Below are 21,261 nucleotides of genomic sequence, written 5' to 3'. Positions count from 1 at the left end.
TTTATTCAATTCACTTCCCACGATACCAGCTTTGCTGATTCTGTTGTCTATTTCTATATTTAGTTTACCATCTTCAGTAAAAATTGTGCCTAAGTAGCTGAAATGTTTTACTTGTTCCACAGGTTCTCCATTCACAACACAGTTGACATTTTCAATGATTCTGCCTATTTTCATTGTCTTTGTCTTTTTATTGCTGATCTTCATACCATATCTATTACAACAGCTATTCAATTTAGTCAGAGAATCTTGCAGACTTGTAGCGGATTTATTTAGAAGTATAACATCATCCGCATAAAGCAAAGAGCTGACATTAACATCTCCAAATTTGATATCTGATAATTTGATAACTCCAAATTTGATATCTCCAAATTTGATATTTGATATTGGGGTGCTTAAGGGTCAAAGCTGTATAACTGAGAGGAGACCTCCACATAGCCTTTAAAGGAATGCGGAGAACCGACCAGGGCTTCTGACCTAATGTCCAATCCTCACCTTCTCGTGGTGCACCCTGTTGGGTATCTACTTTGATACTGAACGAATGAGGATGGGCTGGCAATTTGGGATTTAGCCGACCAAATTGTATTCTTATTGGTTAAACCAAAATAAAAAATGATGGTACAACATGACAAAATTTCATGCCGGCTGGGGCGTCGCCCGGTTAAACAAGGCCCCCCGTTGTTTTCGCCAGGGAACCAGGGTGAACAGCGAAAAGTCAGCTACTGGAACAAATCTGAAAACAAACCCCAACTCAACATCACCAGAGTTAAAGATCTGTACTATCAACGTAAGAAGTCTGAATGGCAAAGAAATGGAGCTAGCTGAGGAATTAGATAAGTACCAGATCGACATAATAGGGGTGACTGAAACAAAAAAGACCAAAACTGGTGAGATCTTTCTGAGCAATAAATACAAAATGTTATATTCAGGCAATAACAATCAAGGAAAAGAAGGAGTAGCCATAGTATTCAACACAAAATACGAGGCTAATCTTCTTGAATGGCAGGTAGTTTCAAGTAGAGTAATGTGGGCAAATATGAGAATGGGGAACTGGACAATGAGGCTTATTTGTGCCTATGGTCCCACAGAAGGTTCTACTAAGGTAGAAGTGGAGGAATTTTTTGAGGCTTTAGAAAAAGCAACTGACACAATGAAAAAGGAAAAGGTGGTCCTTGTTGGGGATCTAAATAGCAGAGTAGGAAATGATTGCGAGACATACAAAAATATTTTGGGAAAATTTGGAGAAAACTCAAATAAAGACTAAGTATTGCTTGATATAATGCCCCATTGACACCATATAACTGCAGCGTATTGAATAGCTTCTCTCTTGGCACCTTGTCATATGCCTTTTCCAAATTGACAAAACTTAAATACAGATCTTAGTTATATTCCCATGCTTTCTCGATTATTTGTCGTAAAGCGAAGATCTGATCCTGACAGCCTCTATTTGGCCTGAATCCAGCTTGTTCTTCACCAAGCTTTTCTTCCACAATTCTTCTCAACCGTTTCTCAAGTATACTTGCATAGATCTTGCCAGGAACACTCAGTAGGGAAATACCTCTGTAATTCTCACATTCAGTTTTATTTCCCTTTTTATATATGGGTACTATGAGAGCTCTACTCCAATCATCGGGAATTCGTCCCTCTGTCCAGGCTTTCTGAACTATGCAGTGCAGCCACTGTAAGACTCTTACACCACCATACTTCAGCATTTCTGGTCGAATATCATCTACTCCTGCTGCCTTTCCCATTTCAAGCCTTTGATGGCTTTTTCTACTTCAAGTATGGATATGTATTCCTGACTGCATGCCTGGTCAGTGTTTTTTTATCACTGTGCTGTCATCACTGCTTGTTTCATTTAGCAGTTTTTCAAAGTAATTACTCCATACTTCAAGGATATCTTTTTCTCCTATTTTCATTTCACCTTTATCATCTCTAATTCCTTTTACAGCACTCTTTCCACCATTCCTAAGCTTCTTCAACAACCTCCAGAATATTTTGCCACCTTCTTGATATTTATTTTCTATATTCTTGCCAAAGTCCTCCCATGACTTTTGTTTAGCTAGTTTTACACACTGTTTAACTTTCTTACATTTGTCTCTGTATTCTGTAAGAGTAAAAGCTGACTTATTTGCCAGGAACTTTTGATATGCTTTCTTCTTTTCCTTCACTGCCTCTTCAACTTCCTGTGTCCACCAGGGAGTTCTGATTTTTTTATCCTTGCACACAACTTCACCACATGCCTCTCTGGCAGAATCAATCAATGTTTCCTTCAGAGTTTGCCACTGAATCTCCAAGGTTTGATTCCTGTTCTCAAACACTTTCATTTTCAAGCAAGACTTCGATAGCCAAAATATAAACACTACATATCAAAACATCTTGCTTGCAACATACATAAGGAAACAAATGTTTAAATGCTTTTATTAATCATCAGATTAACTTCTTAACTGTAATTCATTTTGATATTTTTAATTTGTGGGATATTTGAATTTTAATACAGATATCCTACAAATATATGTACTATTTGAATGGGATATGTTGTGTATACATCAATTGATTTTAAACTGTCTGATTAAAAATTTTAGTAAGGGCTTAAGCAAAAAATGAGACCTACCATTTGAAATAAGATTTTAGGAGATTCAAACTGATATAATCACTTTAAAAAAGCTCACCATATGTTGAATGTTGAAGATCAGAAATAATTCTCAAAATGTTATTCATCTGCATCTGTCTCTGATAATTTTCCAAACCTTGAGATTGAGGATGAGCAACATCAATATGAATCAGGTCTGTTAAAAATAATCCTGGAAAAATAATAAATTTCTTATCACATCAAATGTAGGATATATTTGCATAAGTGTTACTAATTTAGTGATCAATGCAAATTAACAAAAGTATATCGGAATTACTCACTATTAATATACAATATTTTATTTAGTTATAGCATTACAAATTTCTTAACAGATTAGTTTACTACAGAATATCAATAGTTAATTCACTGAGTACACATCTACAGAAAGTCACAACTGGTTCAGAGTTAGGGAAATTTCGTTTTGTTTTTAGGACTAGTTCATTTATAATAATTTACTGGAAAGAACTGTTCATTGGTATGGTTTATTTAGCTTAAAGTCTCTTTCTTTAACAGTCTAACACTTTCAAGATAGAAGATCGAGAAGATTTTTTTTTTGTGTGTGTGTGTGTGTGTGTGTGTAGTTTCCTGAAAATGAGGAAAAAAAAAAATATATGTATTAATATTTATAGCCATTATTCAAAACAAGTGAATTCAGTTGCAAAAAACAACAAAGAAAGAAAGATACACGTTAACCTTGTCATTGAGGAGATAATAGAACCCATCCAAATTCTCCTTGCTGACTTATTTCCACAATTTTCTTTTATAAATCAGATTTAAAAATAGCATACAAAACTCAAGCTATTTATTTTCATATCATGATTAATCAAAATTGTGACACTCATATTTCATTGAACACCTTGCTCATTATTTTTATACAATACTTCCAGATATTGTAAAAAATAATGAAAAACAGGGGTATACATGTAGGTATATGCAAGCACATATATACATTTTTTTACATAATATATCTGCTTTCTCTCTTTTCTTCTCTTCTAGTGAGGTGCTTAAACACACATAGCAGTACCCAGTGGAATTTTTCTTTTTATCACGCAGGCAGAAGCAGGGATGGGAAGTGCTTTTTTTTCAGTCTGAGTGATTGGTAACCATGAGATGAATATCTCATTTGGTGCTCTTGGTGTATGGAAATTTTTTTAAAATTTCTGTCATGAGAGTCAGATGAAAATTTGCAAAGTATTATGTTTTTCCTTGATTTTATATTGCGCAGCGCTTGAGAATTTAGAATTATTATGTCCAGGAGGAGGAAAAAAATGAACTTTGTACCACCACTTCAAGGCCTTATTGCACGTTGAACAGAATTCAGCATTATGTCTGACCGTCAACTGCACTTATATTCTTTTATTGTCTTCTATAAATGAGGCTTCATTATTGGCTGATTAATCTGCTCTTTCTCTCTTGATGATTTCATGAAATTTTAATGACATGTGATCAGCATATCACTCTCCAATATTTTTATTATCTATGAGAAGTCATGGACCATGTGGCACATTAGCTGAGAGATTTCTTCTATATGCACCAGTACAAATATTCTCCTCCAGATAGCAGGTAAGACAGAAAAGCACTTGAGATGAACTGAATTATATTCATAACAGGTATCAGCACTTGCAAAATTCACATGTTTTAAAAGTTGTGTAGGTGAAATATTATTTTTTTTATTTTTAAATGTCAATGTGTACTCAAGAATTCCTGAGTTCAGTAAGGATGCTATTTACAGTGCATGAAATAACTTTTTACCACTTAGCAGTTGAAAAGGTTAATTATGACAAGTGCTGCTTTTTATTAATATTTCATTTTGTTGACACTGGAATAATGACAAAAGTACATTGCAGCAAATATGGTTTTTGACAGCACTCCCCCCCCCCCCCCCAACTGAACTTATCATACATCTACTTACATAAAACAATAGTAAATAAAGATAGGTCCACACCTGAACTGATGATATGCTATCACTATAAGCTTGTGGCAAACCATTTCTCTCACTCATCAGGTTCTAAGGTTAGTTGTCATATTGTGGTCTAACAATTCCAGCCAGTGTCATAATTCAGCAAATAAGTACTACTACTATTCTAACTTGTGGTGGTTGTAAACATTATGCAAGAAGAAACAAAGTGTTGTCTAAAATAAATCTAAACATTTAAAGTTTTACAGCAAGTGCTCCAGAGGTGAAAAGTTTAAGGAGAGGCATGCTAAGTATTGTAAGAATAATGATTAGGTGTGTATCTCCCACAATGAGTTTTTTTGACTCAATGGAGATTCCTCATCATCATCATCATCAAAATTTTCATGTAGTACTATCATATCCTGTATACCCCTTGAGGGTACATGGTATGATAGTACTACATGAAAAAAATTACATCATTAACTTCCTATCTACAATTTTTCTCCAAATCAGTCTGTTACTTGTCAAGACTCCAACATTATCAAATCTTATATTTCCATCATCTAAGGCACTTTGTACCGTATCAATCCAACTATATCTTGGTCTTTCTCTGGGTCGTTTTGCTGCCAACCTGGCAGAGAACACTTGTTTTGCTAATCTTTCTTCGCCCATTCTGTTTAAGTGACCATACCACCTGAGATTAGCTCTGCTAACGCATTCCTGGATGCTGACAATGTCAAGTTCTTTCCTAATATCTTCGTTTTTAATATGATACTGCCATTGATGCCATCTGTTCACGCCTATAATCTTTCTCAGGACTCTCATATCTGTGGTCTCTAGTCTTTGGTCAAGTGTTTTACTTCTGACCCAGCTCTCAGATCTATAAGTTAAAATTGGTTTGAACACTGTCTTGTATACAGCTAATTTAGTGTTCCGACTAATTTCTTTCTTATTCCATATGAATTTATTCAATTGACTTCCCACCTTCAGAGTTTGCCACTGAATCTCCAAGGTTTGATTCCTGTTCTCAATCTCTTTCATTTTTCCTTCAATAATCTTTGTGTATTTTAGTCTACAGTTCACACCTGAGAGCTGCTCAACTTTTATTTGCTTTAAAACTTTCTTACATGTCATTCTTTTCAATATGAAATTCAATTTTATCCTTCTCAAGACTAAATAGTGATCACTTCCAATTTCATATCCTCTGTACACTCTGGTGTCCTGCCATGGAGAAAACATCACTATCAGCAATAACATAGTGAATGAGACTTTTCTTATTCCTTGCCTCTTCTCTCCATGTGAATTTGTGCATATTTTTATGTTGGAACATGGTGTTAGTAATAACCAGTCCATGCCGAGAGCAGAAATCCAACAGATATTTGCCATTATTATTAGCTTTGCTCTTTTCTCCAAATTTTCCCAAAATATTTTTGTATGTCTCACAATCATTTCCTACTCTGCTATTTAGATCCTCTAGATGGACCAACTTTTCCCTTTTCATTGTGTCAGTTGCTTTTTCTACAGCCTCAAAAAATTCCTCCACTTCTACCTTAGTAGAACCTTCTGTGGGACCATAGGCACAAATAAGTCTCATTGTCCAGTTCCCCATTCTCATATTTGCCCACATTACTCTACTTGAGACTGACTGCCATTCAAGAAGATTAGCCTCGTATTTTATGTTGAATACTTTGGCTACTCCTTTTCCTTGATTGTCATTGCCTGAATATAACATTTTGTATTTATTGCTCAGAAACATCTCACCAGTTTTTGTCTTTTTTGTTTCGGTCACCCCTATTATGTCGATCTGGTACTTATCTAATTCCTCAGCTAGCTCCATTTCTTTGCCATTCAGGCTTCTTATATTGATAGTACCGATCTTTAACTCTAGTGATGTTGAGTTGGGGTGTGTTTTCAGATTTTTTCCAGTAGCTGAATTTTTGCTGTTCACCCTGGTTTCCTGGCGAAAACAACAGGGGCCTTGTTTAACTGGCCAAACCCCAGCTGGCATGAAATTTTGTCATGTCGTACTATCATTTTTTATTTTGGTTTAACCAATAAGAATACAATTTGGTTGGCTAAATCCCAAATTGCCAGTCCATCCTCGTTCGTTCAGTATCCAAGTAGATACCCAACAGGGTTCACCACGAGAAGGTGAGGATTGGACATTAGGTCAGAAGTCCTGGTTCATTCTCCGCATTCCTTTAAAGGCTATGTGGAGGTCTCCTCTCAGTTATACAGCTTTGACCTTTAAGCACCCCATGGAGATACCTGTATAATAATAATAATTTTATATTTGTTTCTTCATAACTTAACAGTATGACTGATTTACTTCTAATTATTGTCTGGATTGTACAGACAATAATTACTTAGATTAGTTCTCATTTTCTTGAATGATAATGTCAAGTTCTTTTCTAATATCCTAATTTCTAATGATTCGGTTATTCATGCAAAATATTCATCACCATCATTAAATTCCTGGCATGTATTCTCAGGGAGTATTTAAGATTTTATGATAGTACTACATGAAAATATTACATTTTAGTAACTTCCTACTATCAATAATTTTCCTTCAAATATTCATAGATGTTCACTCTCCTGAATTTTCTCAGAATTCTCATATTTATGGTCTTTATTTTCAACAAAATTTTTAAATAGTTAAATAAAAATTAACCTGAACACTATTTTATATACTACTAGTTTAGTGTTCTGGCTACTTCTTCCCCCCCCCCCCCCCAAAAAAAAATATTCCATATAAGTATATTTACCTGACTCACCATCATACAAGCTTCCAGTTTAATTCTTCACTAAAATTTGTGACATAATACCTAAAATATTTCATTCATTCTTCTCTCAAACATTTTTTTTCTACCACTGTTGTCACTAATTTTATCACTTTCATTTAAAACTGTTTGAAATTAATTATTACTCTGGACATTTAGAATATTCTTATTTTAGTTTTTATATCTTTATCTTTTTTTAAAGTTTTTTGAAAAATTTAAGTTTTTAAACTTATTTTCATAGTTTTTGTCTTAAGTACTGATATTAATACCAAATTTATTATAGCACTTATTTAGTAAAAGAATCCTGAAGACACTTGTCGATTTATTTAGATGTATAACATTATCTGCTTAAAGTAAACAATTGCGTTTAATACTGAGTTTTCATATTAGTTTTAAAGTGAGTTTCTTATAATGTTATTCACATAGATCATGACAACAATGGGTATAATATAATGTACACCTTTCTGATGTATTGGATTTTACATCCTATTATCTTCCTGTATGTTCTTCATGTCTAAATGACGACTTACAATATATACTTAAGTGTAGGCTATATATTGTTTTGTGTAATGTCCCATTTACACTATATAATTATAGTGTTATTAAAAGCTTTTCTCTTGGTATCGTATCATATCCTGTTTCTAGATTTATAAACCTAAATCATATCCATGTTATATTCCAATGATTTCTTGACCATTTCTCTTAAAGTAAAAATCAGGACCTGACAATCCTCATTTGATCTGAACCCAGCTTGTTCTACCTAAAGTTTCTCTTTACAATTTTTCTTAGTCTCTTTTCAAGTAAGCATATATAAATCTTATCTGTAAATTCTGTAATTCTCACAGTTTTCTTTCTGTATAGATAAGTACTCTGTGAGCCCTAATCCAGTCATCAAGAATTTGACCCCTGTCCAGTTCTGAATTATGCAGCTAATATAAAGATAAGTAATTTGAGTTTTTCTGGTCAAATATCAAAGAACAAGCTGGGTTCAGGCAAAATTGAGGTTGTCAAGATCAGATTTTCACTTTACAGCAAATAGTTGAGAAATCATGAAAATGACAAGAATCTGCATTTAAGTTTTATAGATCTGGAAAAGGCAAAAGACAAAAGCTGGGACAACTAAGGAGTAGAGAAGGTGTTGTGGCCTTACAAGAAGACTTGAATAGACTGAGTGAATGGGCACGGGAGTGGGAATACCAGTTCAATGTTGCAAAATGTAAGGTTTATGGAAAACAAAGATGTGATGCAGAATTTACTCTTGGTGGGAATATATTGTTGGAGGTGGAGGAAATAAGAGATCTTGTGTTGATGGTGGATAAGGATCTCAAATTTAGAAGACATATTGCCAAATTGTGAGAAGAGACAGAACAATTAATCTAGTGATGATGATGCAGAGGACACTGACTTGTAGAATTAAATTAAATAGATTCTGGTTGCATTGTATAAGATTCTGATTAGGCTACATATGGACTACTGTGCACAGATTTGGTCACATAGTTTTCAAAAGAATGAAGAGGTGTTGGAGAGGATCCAGGGCGATTGACCAAAATAGTTGCTGATCTCTGGAATGTTGAATATGAAGAAAGATTGAGACAATGCAATTTGCAGAGCCTAGTCAATAGGAGGAAGAGGGGATGATATGATAGAGACATACAAGTTAGTAATGGTTGTTATAGGATTAATGTTGAAGAGATTTTTCATAAAATGGTGGGAGATTGGGAAGAACAAGAGGTCATCCCTGGAAGTTGTATAAGGAGAGTGTGAGCAAGGGAGTGAGAAGCAGGTTTTTTGCATGAAAAGTTGTGAATGATTGGAATGTACTACATGAGAGTATGGTGTCTGCAGAGAATTTGAATGTGTTTAAGGTATGGTATGATGAGCTGTGTGTGGATCTCCCAGGTGATTCTGTGAATCCATGGGGGTCTTAGGATAATAATTAATTATATACGGTATTAGAGCAAAAAGCAGTACTGATCTTTGATACACCCCTTCAGTACACTATGAGATATGCTGTTCAATTGCATGCACATTAATAAAAGAGCACGTGTCAAGTCTATGCCATGATATTTAGCTGTAGCAATGGTGTTGCTGTTGGAAGAAAAGATGTTTATTGTTGAGCATTATTTTTGTTCATACGGAGCAAATGGTTGAAGCAAATGAGAATCCTGGGCGGGTGTGTGCTAGAGCAAGTGTTAGTCTCCGAAATGCAATCAACGCCAAACAGCAGTAGAATTTGGGATACCGAGGTGGTCACTATAGAGAATCCTTAAGGAGCTGGGCCTTTTCATACATCATTCAGGTGAATCAGTGTTTAACAGCAATGGATTATGGTGGGAATACTGTGCACGTGTGCTGGCCAATGTCTATGAAGTCACAGACATTTCCATCTAGGAGGTCATGTAAACAGATGAACTTACAGGTTTCTCGAGACTTTGTCGAACAATGTCTCATGAATTTGTTCAATAGAAACCTCTTCACATCAAGAAGGTCATGGCATGGTGTGTGGTTTCTGCCCATGATTGAGCCCTACTTCATTGAAAAGAATGGTGTAACTATGACCTTGAATAGCAAATGCTACGTCGAGAATATGTTGGTTCCATTCACCAGGATTTGCATAGGATGTGTCATGCAAAAAACATGAGAATGTGAAGGGTACTGGAATTCTGTGAACCTTGAAATAAGCCTCACTGGGAAGCATTCTGATAAATGGGCTCTAGAACCATTTCATGTACAGGTATTCCAACAAAACGGAGCAAACCTGTCACACATCACATAGTTCTAGAGCCCATTTATCAGAATTCTTCCCAGTGAGGCTTATTTCGAGGTTCACAGAATTCCAGTACCCTTCACATTCTCATGATCTCACATCACTTGATGCCTTCATTTGGGGTATGTTGAAGGAATGGGTATTCCACCATGATCTGTCTTCAAACCTTGATGAACTAAGGATAAAGTTACATGTCCAGCAGATGTCCCAACCCTTGTTCTCCAAGATGAATGACAGAGAACCTTCGCATGCACTATGAAAACTGTCTTGAAAGACAAGGTGTCCATTTTGAGCACATAATCTACTATTGCTAATGCTTTATCTGATCAAGATTCCACTGATAGTTGTGGATGTACATATAATTAAGGTGTAAACATATATTTCTTTGTTAATAAACCTGTTGACTCCATAACATATATCATTGTAGTTATTCAGTGCAGTTTTTTTTTCTGTGCCATACTGTGCATTAATTGGGAGTGGGAAAAGGATGTGTGTGTGTGTGTTAGGGGGGCTAGATTTTTCTCTCATGGAATGATGAGTGAATGGAATGGATTGCCATTGGATGCCGTGTGTACAAGTAGCATGAATGAATTCAAAAACAGGTATGAAGTTGGTGCAAATAGTATAACTTCTCTCAATGCGTTTCTGACTCCATAGAGGTTTCTCTTAATAATAATAATGATGATATTGACAAGGACTTGACAGGAGATGTTCATTGTTTGTTGATGATTCAAATATGGGTAGGGCAATCAGAGATGTAGCTGATATACAGCACTTACAGAATGATTTGAATAAGCTAGAACAGTGTGCAAATAATAATGCTGTCAATGCAATGTCAGTAAGTGTAAAGTTATGCACTTTGGTGTGATGAGAGTTTGAAGAAAAACATTATATTGGTGGGATTATGTTAAAAGAAACTGATGAGGCAAGGGAACTTGGAGTTATTGTGGAAACTGAAGTTACAAAAATTGCAAACTCATAAGATAATTGTGATGATGAAACAAACACTGACATGCAAGGATAAGAAAGTAGTTGAGCCATTTTAGCAGATCTTGATACAACTGCACCTGGACTGCTGTGGACAGATTTGGTCTCCTGGGCTTGAAGGGGATAAAGAATCTGTGAAAAAGATGCAAACAAGAGTAACAAACATGATATTGGGATTAGAATATAGATTATGAGGACTATAGACAATGGTAAACAAGAGAAAGAGGGATGATACAATAGAGGTCTAAAGCATTTGAAAGGGTGTTATAGGCTATCAGCTAATGAAATTTTTCATTATATGGAAAGTGGGGAGAGGACAAGAGGCATCCATGTGAGTTAAGTTTATATGCAGTTAACTGCATATAAGAAAGGCATGAGTGCTAGATTTTTCTCTCACAGAGCAGTGAGTGAGCAGACCAATTTTCCTGCTGAGGTGGTGAGTGCATCCAGTGTGAACGATCCACTTCCTCCTACAATGAGTCACTGACTCCCAAAGATCTCTGATGATGATGACAATGATAATAATAACATTTAAACATTTCTGGTTGAAAATCATCTACTCCAGCTGCCTTTCCACATTTCAACTTTTTGATGGCCTTTTCTACTTCAAGTACTGATATGTACTACTGACTGCATTCAGCTTTGATGTCAGCTACCATTGTGCTGTCACTGCTTGTTTCACTTAGCAATCTTCTGAAAGTAATAACCCAGATATCTAGAACATCTTCATCTTCAATTTCATGTCATCCGAATCATCTTTCTGATTCCTTTTAGAGTACTGTTTTTTCTTTCTATACTGTTTTTAGCTTTTCCAATAGCTTCCAGAATATTTTGCCACCTTCCTATTTGAGTCCACCATGGTGTTCTGATTTTTCTATCCCTGCAAGACAACCTCACCTCATGCCTTGTGGCTCAATTAATGTTGTAGATATATAATGCAAATATAAATTGTAGTCAACAATGCGAATTCACCATGTATTTGAAGTTGTGTCGTCCATTACATTTTTTCCACAATACTTAAACCACTCAACAAATAACTGTGGATATTTATCAATCTATAAAAATATCTTGCATTATATTGAAGAAATCAATTGGAAAAAAATTATTTTGTGACACTGCAAGAGGTTAAAATCTTATGCTACATTAGTATTATGGATAAACTAAGAATTTTTATTTTTTATTTATTTTATATAATCTGGAAATCCTGTTCTAGAGCCCAAATAGGACTTTTTCAAGCAGCTCAAGACTCCAGTAAGTAGAGTGGAGTGAAGGTCTCACACTAGGCAATGAAATTCATATCTCACCTAGGATTCACACATTCAACTTAGACACACATGCACACATTAAAATAAAAGAATCCATACTCACATACCTAAGTATGGTATACAAGGAAGTTTTACATTTCCCATATAGTCTCTCAGCCTTTCAAAGTTGTTATCTTCAGATATTAATTCGGCTAACTTCTGATAGCTGCTTTTTTCTTTTTTTGGGACATGCTTTTGTGGAAAAAAGAAGAAAATCACCAACATCAGAAAATTTATTTCTAACATTCCTACATTTTATGTCTAAAGTTAAAATCATATATCAACAAGCATACTAAAGTTGGGTACTTTCTATCCAAAAATTTATTTCCTGAAAACAATCTGCTTTTCAGTCACCTACATTCAAGTTTCTTGAGAATGTAATTCAACTATGGTAACATTGATTGGAAGGAGGAAAGGACACATGTGAGGAAGAAAATGGATTTTATTCAATTATTAAGGGATAACTATCTGAGGCAGCATGTAAGTGAAAATACTAGGGGCTTGAGAGTGCTTGACCTGGTAATAGCATCTGAGAATTTGACTGTAATGAATATGACCATGTTGCCACCTATTGGTGAGAGTGATCATAAGGTCTTGACCTGGGAGGTGGCTAAAGGTGTGGAATTTTTGATTAAGAAGTATATGTGGAATTACTGTGCTGGCAAGTATGACAAGCTTAGAAGATTGCTTGGATCAGTGCCATGGCATGTAAAACTGCAAGGGCTGGATGTCGATAGAGCATGGGAAGTGGTCAAGGAGAATTTACAGGAGGTTATGGCTGATTATATATCTAGGGTCCGAGTAGTAAAACAAGTAGTTGTTAAATGGATGAATAACACAATTAAGCTCGAGCTGCAAAAAAAGAAACAACTGTGGAGGGAATTTAAAGAGAAAGGTGACCTGCAGGCACACGAATGGTATAAAGTGCAGGCCAGAAGGGTAACAAGTGTGGTAAAAAAAGCAAAAGCGGATTATGAAAGGAAACCAGCTAGGCAAGCTAAAGAGAATCCCAAACAGTTCTTTCAATATGCTGCAAGCAAAAAAAAAAAACAAAAAAACTGTGCACTCAGAATGATTTTAAGGAATGACGATGCTAAGGAGGTCACTGAATCAATCGATATAGTAGAATTAATGAGCGAGCACTTTGCAAGAGTATATCATCCAGGTGGTGAAATGGAAAAACTGAAGGAACCATTAGTTTATACGGGAATTGTGATGAATGAAGTGGAGGTGAATAGTCTATTACAGAACCTTCATGTGAATACATCTGTGGGATTGGATGGTATACTGGCACGGGTCTTACGTGAAGTGGCTAAAGAATTATCAGTGCCTTTGACCATGTTGTTTAATCTGAGTCTTGGGTATGGTTTAGTCCCAAAGGTGTGAAAAGAGGGGGAAAATAGTTCCACTGTGTAAAGGAGGATCCAAGACTACTGTTGCAAATTACCGACCGATCAGTATATCAGAAGTTGTTGTCAAGGTCTTCGAGAAAGTAGTCGAAGGAAAAATACAGGAATGGATTGATGAAAATGAGATACTGTACGGGGGACAGCATGGCTTTGTGAAGGGTAGATCATGCCTCAGTAACTTGCTCAAGTTTTATAACACAGTGACGGCTGAACTGGATAAGGGAAATGGGTTTACAGTGATACTGATGGACCTGGCTAAGGCATTTGACAGGATGCCACATGAAATTCTAATCCGTAAACTACAACATATGGGAATGGATATAGGGTTGGTGAGATGGATAGGTGGGTGGTTGATGGAGAGATATCAGACAGTAGTTTATTCAGGAGTAGAGTCCAAAAGACGGCCTGTGACTAATGGTGTGCTGCAAGGTTCTGTTCTTGGACCACTGCTGTTTAATTTATTCATTAACGATATAGGGAAGGATCTAAGAGGAATAGTTCATTTGTTCGCTTATGATGCAAAGTTAGGTAGGCCAATAGTGAATGTAGAAGATGTCAAAATCTTGCAGGAAGACTTGGATAGATTGGAGTTCTGGGCTAAGGAGAATGGATGCCAATTTAATGTGACAAAATGTAAGGTTATGCATTTTGGGGTGAAAAGATTAGCAGCAGTATACCACATTGGTGGAACTGTACTCTATGAGATTGATGAGGACAGGGACTTGGGAGTCTTGGTGGATAGGGAGATGAAGTTTAGGGGGCACATTGCAAAAGTGGTTAAATCAGCTCATCAACTCACTTGGTTGTTGAAAAATACTTTGACAAGCAGAGACAAGCAAGTTATTGTACCTCTGTACCAAGCCTTGATAAGACCTCATCTCGACTGCTGTGCCCAGATTTGGTTACCTAGGTTTCTTCTTGATGGGGAGGAGGTGGAGAGGATCCAGAGGCAGGTGACCAAGATGATAGCAGGTCTATGGAATGAACCTTATGAGAACAGGTTGAAGACTTGTGGGTTGAGAAATTAGTTGATAGGAGGAATAGGGGAGATATGATTGAGACATTCAAACTAAAGGGTTTCTATAGGATTAATTCAGAGGATATTCTTGAGATCAGGACTGGTGGTGGGAGAACTAGGGGACATCTATGGAAGCTGGGCAAGAGTGTGGTTAGGAAGGGTGTTAGAGCTGGGTTCTTTACTTTTAGAGTGGTAAATGAATGGAATAAGCTGCCAGAGTCTGTTGTGGGTGCTATGACAGTGAATGAGTTCAAGGCAAGGTATGACAGATACTGTGATAATGTCGAATAGTTGTGTGGACATGATGTTTAGGGCCTCCCTCGATGAGTCTAAGGACTCCCTGGAGTCGCCCGTAATAATAATAATTCATTCTATCCTCTTAAGTATATCCAAAATGAGTGTGTCTCACTTCTTAGCCTTAATTTCATTCTTATTCTAATCTAAAATAAACAAGTGCCAACAAAGTACAAATCAAATGTGTAGACTCAAATACATAAGCATAAAACATTTATCAAGGTAAAGGTAGAAATTTTACATATGCAATTGTGTAAAAAGGTAGAAAATTTACATAAGCCATTGTGGAAAATTAAAAGTATTTTTATCTTGAAATAATGAGAGAAAATCAATGGATGAATATAATATGGTAATCTACTGTATAGTATGTTAATTCCTACTGATCTTCATGTGTTTACACATCAATAATTACATGGATGTTTTAGGCAATTAATCATCCTGTATTTTATCAGGATGATGATGTTTTCCCACTAGTTCGAGACACAAGAGTATCCAGAGGATTTGAAATAGGAAGTGATCACCATTTAGTGTTGAACAGGATAAAATTAAACTTCATATTGAAAAGAGCGGTGTGTAAGAACAGCTATCAGATGTGAACTGTAGACTCAAATACATAAACATTATTCAAGAAAAACTGAGTTTGAAAACAAGAACTAAATCTTGGAGATTCAGTAGAAAACCCTAAAGAAAACGTTGACTAATTCAGTCAGAGAGGCATGTGGTGAGGTAATCTGCAAAGATAGAAAAATCAGAACTCCATGGTGGACTCAGGAAGAGAGGCAGTCAAGGAAAATAAAGTATATTGAAAGTTCCTTGCAAGTAAGTCAGTTTGTACTCTTAGGGAATATAGAGAAAAATGTAAGAAAGCAAAGAGCTGGGTAAAATTATCTACAAAAAAAGTCATGGAAAAACTTTGGCAACAACAAAGAAAATAAATATCAGGAAGGTGGTAAAATATTTTGGAGGCTATTGAAAAAAAACTCAGAAATTGAAGAAAGAGTACTGTAAAAGGAATTAGAGATGACACAGAGGATATAAAAACTGAAGATAAAGATATTATTGATGTATGGAGTAATTATTTTGAAAGATTGCTAAATGAAACAAGGAGTGACCACATAGTGGTAGAAAACACTCAACAGGAATGCTATCTGGAATATATATCTGTACTCGAAGTTGAAAAACTATCACAAACCTGAAATGTAGAAAGGCAGCTGGAGTAGATGACCACAAATGCTAAAATATGGAGGCATAAGTTTTATTGTGGCTACACTGCATAATTCTGAGTGTTCCTGGTAAGAGGAATTTCTCTACTGAGTGTTCCTGGTAAGATTTATGCAAATATTCTTGAGAAATAGTTAAGAAACATTGTGGAATAGAAGCTTGGAGAAGAACAAGCTTCTTCTCCAAGATTAGATATATATAATATGACATTAGATATCCAATGTCATATTATATTGGTGGGATTAGGATAGAAGAAACTGATGAAGCTAGGGATCTTGGAGCATTAATAGATAGGAAGTTGAAGTTTAAAGGCCATGTGGCAAAGATTGCAAATACAACTCAAAAGATAATTGCAACTGAAATGAACGTTCACATGTAAAGATAAGGATGTTATTTTGCCTCTTTACAAGGCCTTAATAAGACCTCACTTGGAATATTGTGTGCAGGTCTGGTTTCATTGTGATTCTGACTATTGGAGAGAGTACAAAGGAGAGTTTTAAATATGACATCAGGATTGTGGAATATTGATTATGAAGACATTGAGAATTTGTAGACTGCAGACACTAGCAAACAGGAGAAAGGGGGGGGGGGTTGATGATCGAGACTTACAAACTTCTGAAAAGGGTTATACAGCATTTCAATTGAGGGAATTTTTCAATTTATGGAGGGTGGGGAAAAGAAAATAGGACATCCACGGAAGCTGAGAAAGAAGGCCACCATGAAAGGTGTAAAAAGATTTTTCTCTCAGAGGGTGGTGCGTGATTGGAATGAATTGCCTTTGGATGTTGTGAGTGAAAGCAGTGTGAATGAATTCAAGAATAAGTATGATAGCTGGTGTGTGTGTAGTATGTGGCCTCTCTCGATGAGTCTCTGACTCCCTGGAGGTCTCTCTTTAATAATAATAATCTTAGTGGTATGATGACTTGAAGAGAGAGCAGAGAACATGTGTTCTTTGAAAGGTTGGCAGGAAAAAGATCCAGAGGAAGATCAAGATGTAGATGGGTTGATACAGTAAAAAAGTGCCTCAGAAGAGAGAAATATAAGATCTGATAATGTTGGAATGTTGACAGATAACAGGCAATCTGGAGGAAAATTGTTGATAGGAAGTTTGTCATGAAGTAACTTTTGATGCAATACTATTGTAATATCCTGTATACCCCTGAAGGTACAGATAAAGAATTTGATAATGATGCTCCCCCCCCCCCATCATTAAAAAGTAGCTGATCAAACAAAAAAAAAAAAAAAAAAAGGATATTGCATTCAAAGATCACACAAAGTAGCATGAAGTTCACATTTAAAATTTATTTTACTGAAACAATACTGAATATCCAATGCTTAAAATACATGCTTTATTCCTCACAGATGCATGGTTATTATGCTTACTGGGATAAATAACTAAGGTTATTAAACGTGAAAAAAAAAAAAAAAAAAAAAAGCCTGTTGGATTGAATTAGGGCTGTTAATTGCATGTCTTCTTTGGTTGGTGGGGCTATTTTGAAGTGAGAAAAACCCTGTCACCTTGAACTGAGAGCCCTTATAAAATTCAAACTGTATTTCCAACTAAATAACCCAGCTGTTCTTCTAAACACACTGCATATCTTCACCGATGATATAGTAGCAACCTCAAATTGTGGACGGAAAGACATACTGAATTCTCTTTCAGGAAGATTAAAAAACACAAGAATGCCACTGAATGTAAAACTCATTTGATTCATTACACAGGTATCATTATGAAAATTTTAGTAATAAAAGTACATATTGTACTATAATTTAATAAACTATGCTTCTTGTTTTCACTGAAAAGTAGCTAATTAAATACCAAAAAACTGGATATTTGAATTTGATATACTTCCTTTGATATATTTTCCGTCAGAAATTGATATACTTCCTCCTACTTTTACAATCAAATATAGCAAACTTTTCAGTATTAAAAACAAAGATGTTTTTGTTACTAAAAGCGTGGTGTTATTCTAAGCTAGCTGGAGTAATAATTAGATGAAAACTAAGTGCATAAAAATAAATGAACTTACTGCCCAGGTTTTCTCCAGTCGAAATATAGGGGCACTTTTTAATGCTGAAATAACTGCAAATTCAGAATGGATGTTGTTCAGCTCATGAAGTCGTCTAACAATCTTAATGAAATGAGTTATCACTTCTGCTCGCTGTTTTGGACACTGTCCTATAAGTATTTCTTGAACTACCCAAAAGCTTATCTGCAAAATAAGTTTTCTTATTAAGGTGGAAGGCAGAAGATTCAAGATATGCTGAACGTCATCAAGAATGTTTTGAATTAGAAAAAATGTAGGTTATGTGGGAATGTACAAGCCAAAAGCAATTTTTTCAGAAATTAACATAAATTTTAATGTTAATAACAATGATTGTAGATAAAAATACTGGCAGATCAAAAGTAAAATCAATGGCAAACTTAACATGCATAAAATTGTTACACATTAGTTTTCTGTAATTACGGTGTTTATCATACCTTCAAGTTATTCTGCATTCACTTTTTTTGTTTTTTTAATATTGTTCTCAGCCACAAAGGGTTATTTGCAAACCTATAGTACATTTTGTACTATGGATGGATTAAGGATTTTTTTTTTTCCTTGTATTTTTAATTTATTTTTACAGAGTCCAGAAACCCTGCTCTACAGACCAAATAATCAAGCCACTTCAGGGCTCCATACAAGCAAGGCAGTAGTCTCACACCAGGCATTGAAATTCATCTCACTTAGCATTGCTATTAAATTTAATTAAATATCATCATCATTATCAAATTCCTGCCATGTACCCTCAAGGGGTATACAGGATATGATAGTATTACATGAAAAATTTACATCATTACTAACTTCTTATCTACAAATTTCCTCCAAATAAGTCTGTTACTTGTCAAGACTTGAGCATTATCAGATCTTATATTTCTATCGTCTAAGGCACATTGTACCGTATCAATCCACCTATATCTTGGTCTTCCTCTTGGTCGTTGTTGCCAACCTGGCAGAGAACACTTGTTTTGCTAATCTTTCTTCGCCCATTCTATTTAAGTGACCATACCACCTGGGATTAGCTTTGCTAACACATTCCTGGATGCTGACAATATCAAGTTCTTTCCTAATATCCTCGTTTTTAATATGATATTGCCATTGAATCTGTTCACGCCTATAATCTTTCTCAGGACTCTCATATCTGCTGTCTCTAGTGTTTGGTCAAGTGTTTTACTTCTGACCCAGCTCTCAGATCCATAAGTTAAAATTGGCTTGAATACTGCCTTGTATACAGCTAATTTAGTGTTCCGACTAATTTCTCTCTTATTCCATATGAATTTATTCAATCGACTTCCAACCATACCAGCTTTGTTGATTCTGTTGTCTATTTCCATATTTAATTTACCATCTTCACTAAAAATGGTGCCTAAGTAGCCGAAATGTTTTACTTGTTCCACAGGTTCTCCGTTCACAACGCAGTTGACATTTTCAACGATTCTGCCTATTTTCATTGTCTTTGTCTTTTTATTGCTGACCTTCATACCATATCTATTACAAGTAATTCAATTTAGTCAGGGAATCTTGCAGACTTGTAGTGGATTTATTTAGAAGTATAACATCATCCGCATAAAGCAAAGAGATGACATTAACATCTCCAATTTTGATATCATGTTTAATACCACTTTCCTTTATAATGTGAGCCATATAGATAATGAATAACAGAGGGGATAATGTACATCCTTGTCTCACACCAGATTTAACATTAAACCATCTTCCTGTACTTCCTACAATTCTAACTGGTGACTTACAACTCAAATACAGACTAAGAATTTGTTGTTTCAAGGATACTTGTGACATAAGACTGAATGATATAATCACGTAACCACAAGAAAGATCTATATCAAAAATCTGGGAAAGTCTAATCAAGATTACTCATTAATTAATTTAAAAATTTTATTTTTTATTTTTATTATTTTTAAATAGCAAATTCAATCATATTTCTACTTCAAAATATTCTGTTTCATACTTAGTGATATAACATCACGTGGCATGTTCTAATTTTAACGATCTATTGTTAGTATTCTAGCTTGTATTTTTTAAACTGTTCTTGTAATACTACTGAAGATGGTCTGCTATTTCCAGACCGAAATATTTGGTTAAATAAACATCTTTCTTGTAGTTACGTGATTATATCATTCAAATACAGACTAAGTATTGCTTGATATAACTCACCATTGACACCATATAACTGTAGCGTATTGAATAGCTTTTCTCTTGGCACCTCGTCATATGCCTTTTCCAGATCAACAAAACTTAAATACAGATCTTTGTTATATTCCCATGATTTCTCCACTATTTGTCGTAAAGTGAAGATCTGATCCTGACAGCCTCTATTTGGCCTGAATCCAGCTTGTTCTTCACCAAGCTTTTCTTGCACAATTCTTCTCAACCGTTTCTCAAGTATACTGGCATAAATCTTACCAGGAACACTCAGTAGAGAAATACCTCTGTAATTCTCACATTCAGTTTTATTTCCCTTTTTATATATGGGTACTATATGAGAGCTCTGCTCCAATCATCGGGAATTCGTCCCTCTGTCCAGGCCTTCTGAGCTATGCAGTGCAGCCACTGTAAGACTTTTATACCACCATACTTCAGCATTTCTGGTCGAATATCATCTACTCCTGCTGCCTTTCCACATTTCAAGCATTTGATGGCTTTTTCTACTTGAAGTATGGATATGTATTCCTAACTGTATGCATGTTGAGTGTTCTTTACCACTGTACTATCACTGCTTGTTTCATTTAGCAAGTTTTCGAAGTAATTACTCCATACTTCAAGGATTTTTTTCCCCCATTTTTCATGTCACCTTTATCATCTCTAACTCCTTTTACAGCACTCTTTCCTCCATTTCTAAGCTTCTTCAACAACCTCCAAAATATTTTGCCACCTTCTTGATATTTATTTTGTTTA

General features: G+C 35.3%; 1 protein-coding gene across 1 annotated transcript in view; it reads right to left on the bottom strand.

Annotated features, from left to right (window-relative positions):
- Window positions 1-21,261, bottom strand: part of LOC150098332 (ras-specific guanine nucleotide-releasing factor RalGPS1-like) — a 321,760-nt gene that overhangs the window by 162,263 nt on the left and 138,236 nt on the right. Inside the window, exons 6-8 of the mRNA XM_090405650.1 lie at window positions 18,337-18,519; window positions 12,433-12,556; window positions 2,670-2,801 (exon numbers count right to left, since the gene is read on the bottom strand). Of these exons, the coding sequence (XP_090261776.1) occupies window positions 2,670-2,801; window positions 12,433-12,556; window positions 18,337-18,519 (439 nt within the window). The remainder of the gene's footprint in view (window positions 1-2,669; window positions 2,802-12,432; window positions 12,557-18,336; window positions 18,520-21,261) is intronic.

Source organism: Typopeltis vanoorti, chromosome 15 (genome assembly GCF_054136105.1).
Source record: "Typopeltis vanoorti isolate ZY-2024b chromosome 15, IOZ_Tvanoo_1.0, whole genome shotgun sequence".
NCBI classification, from domain to species: Eukaryota; Metazoa; Arthropoda; class Arachnida; order Uropygi; family Thelyphonidae; genus Typopeltis; species Typopeltis vanoorti.
The sequence above is the reverse complement of the archived record's forward strand: the minus strand, read 5'-3'. Positions and strand labels throughout refer to the sequence as shown.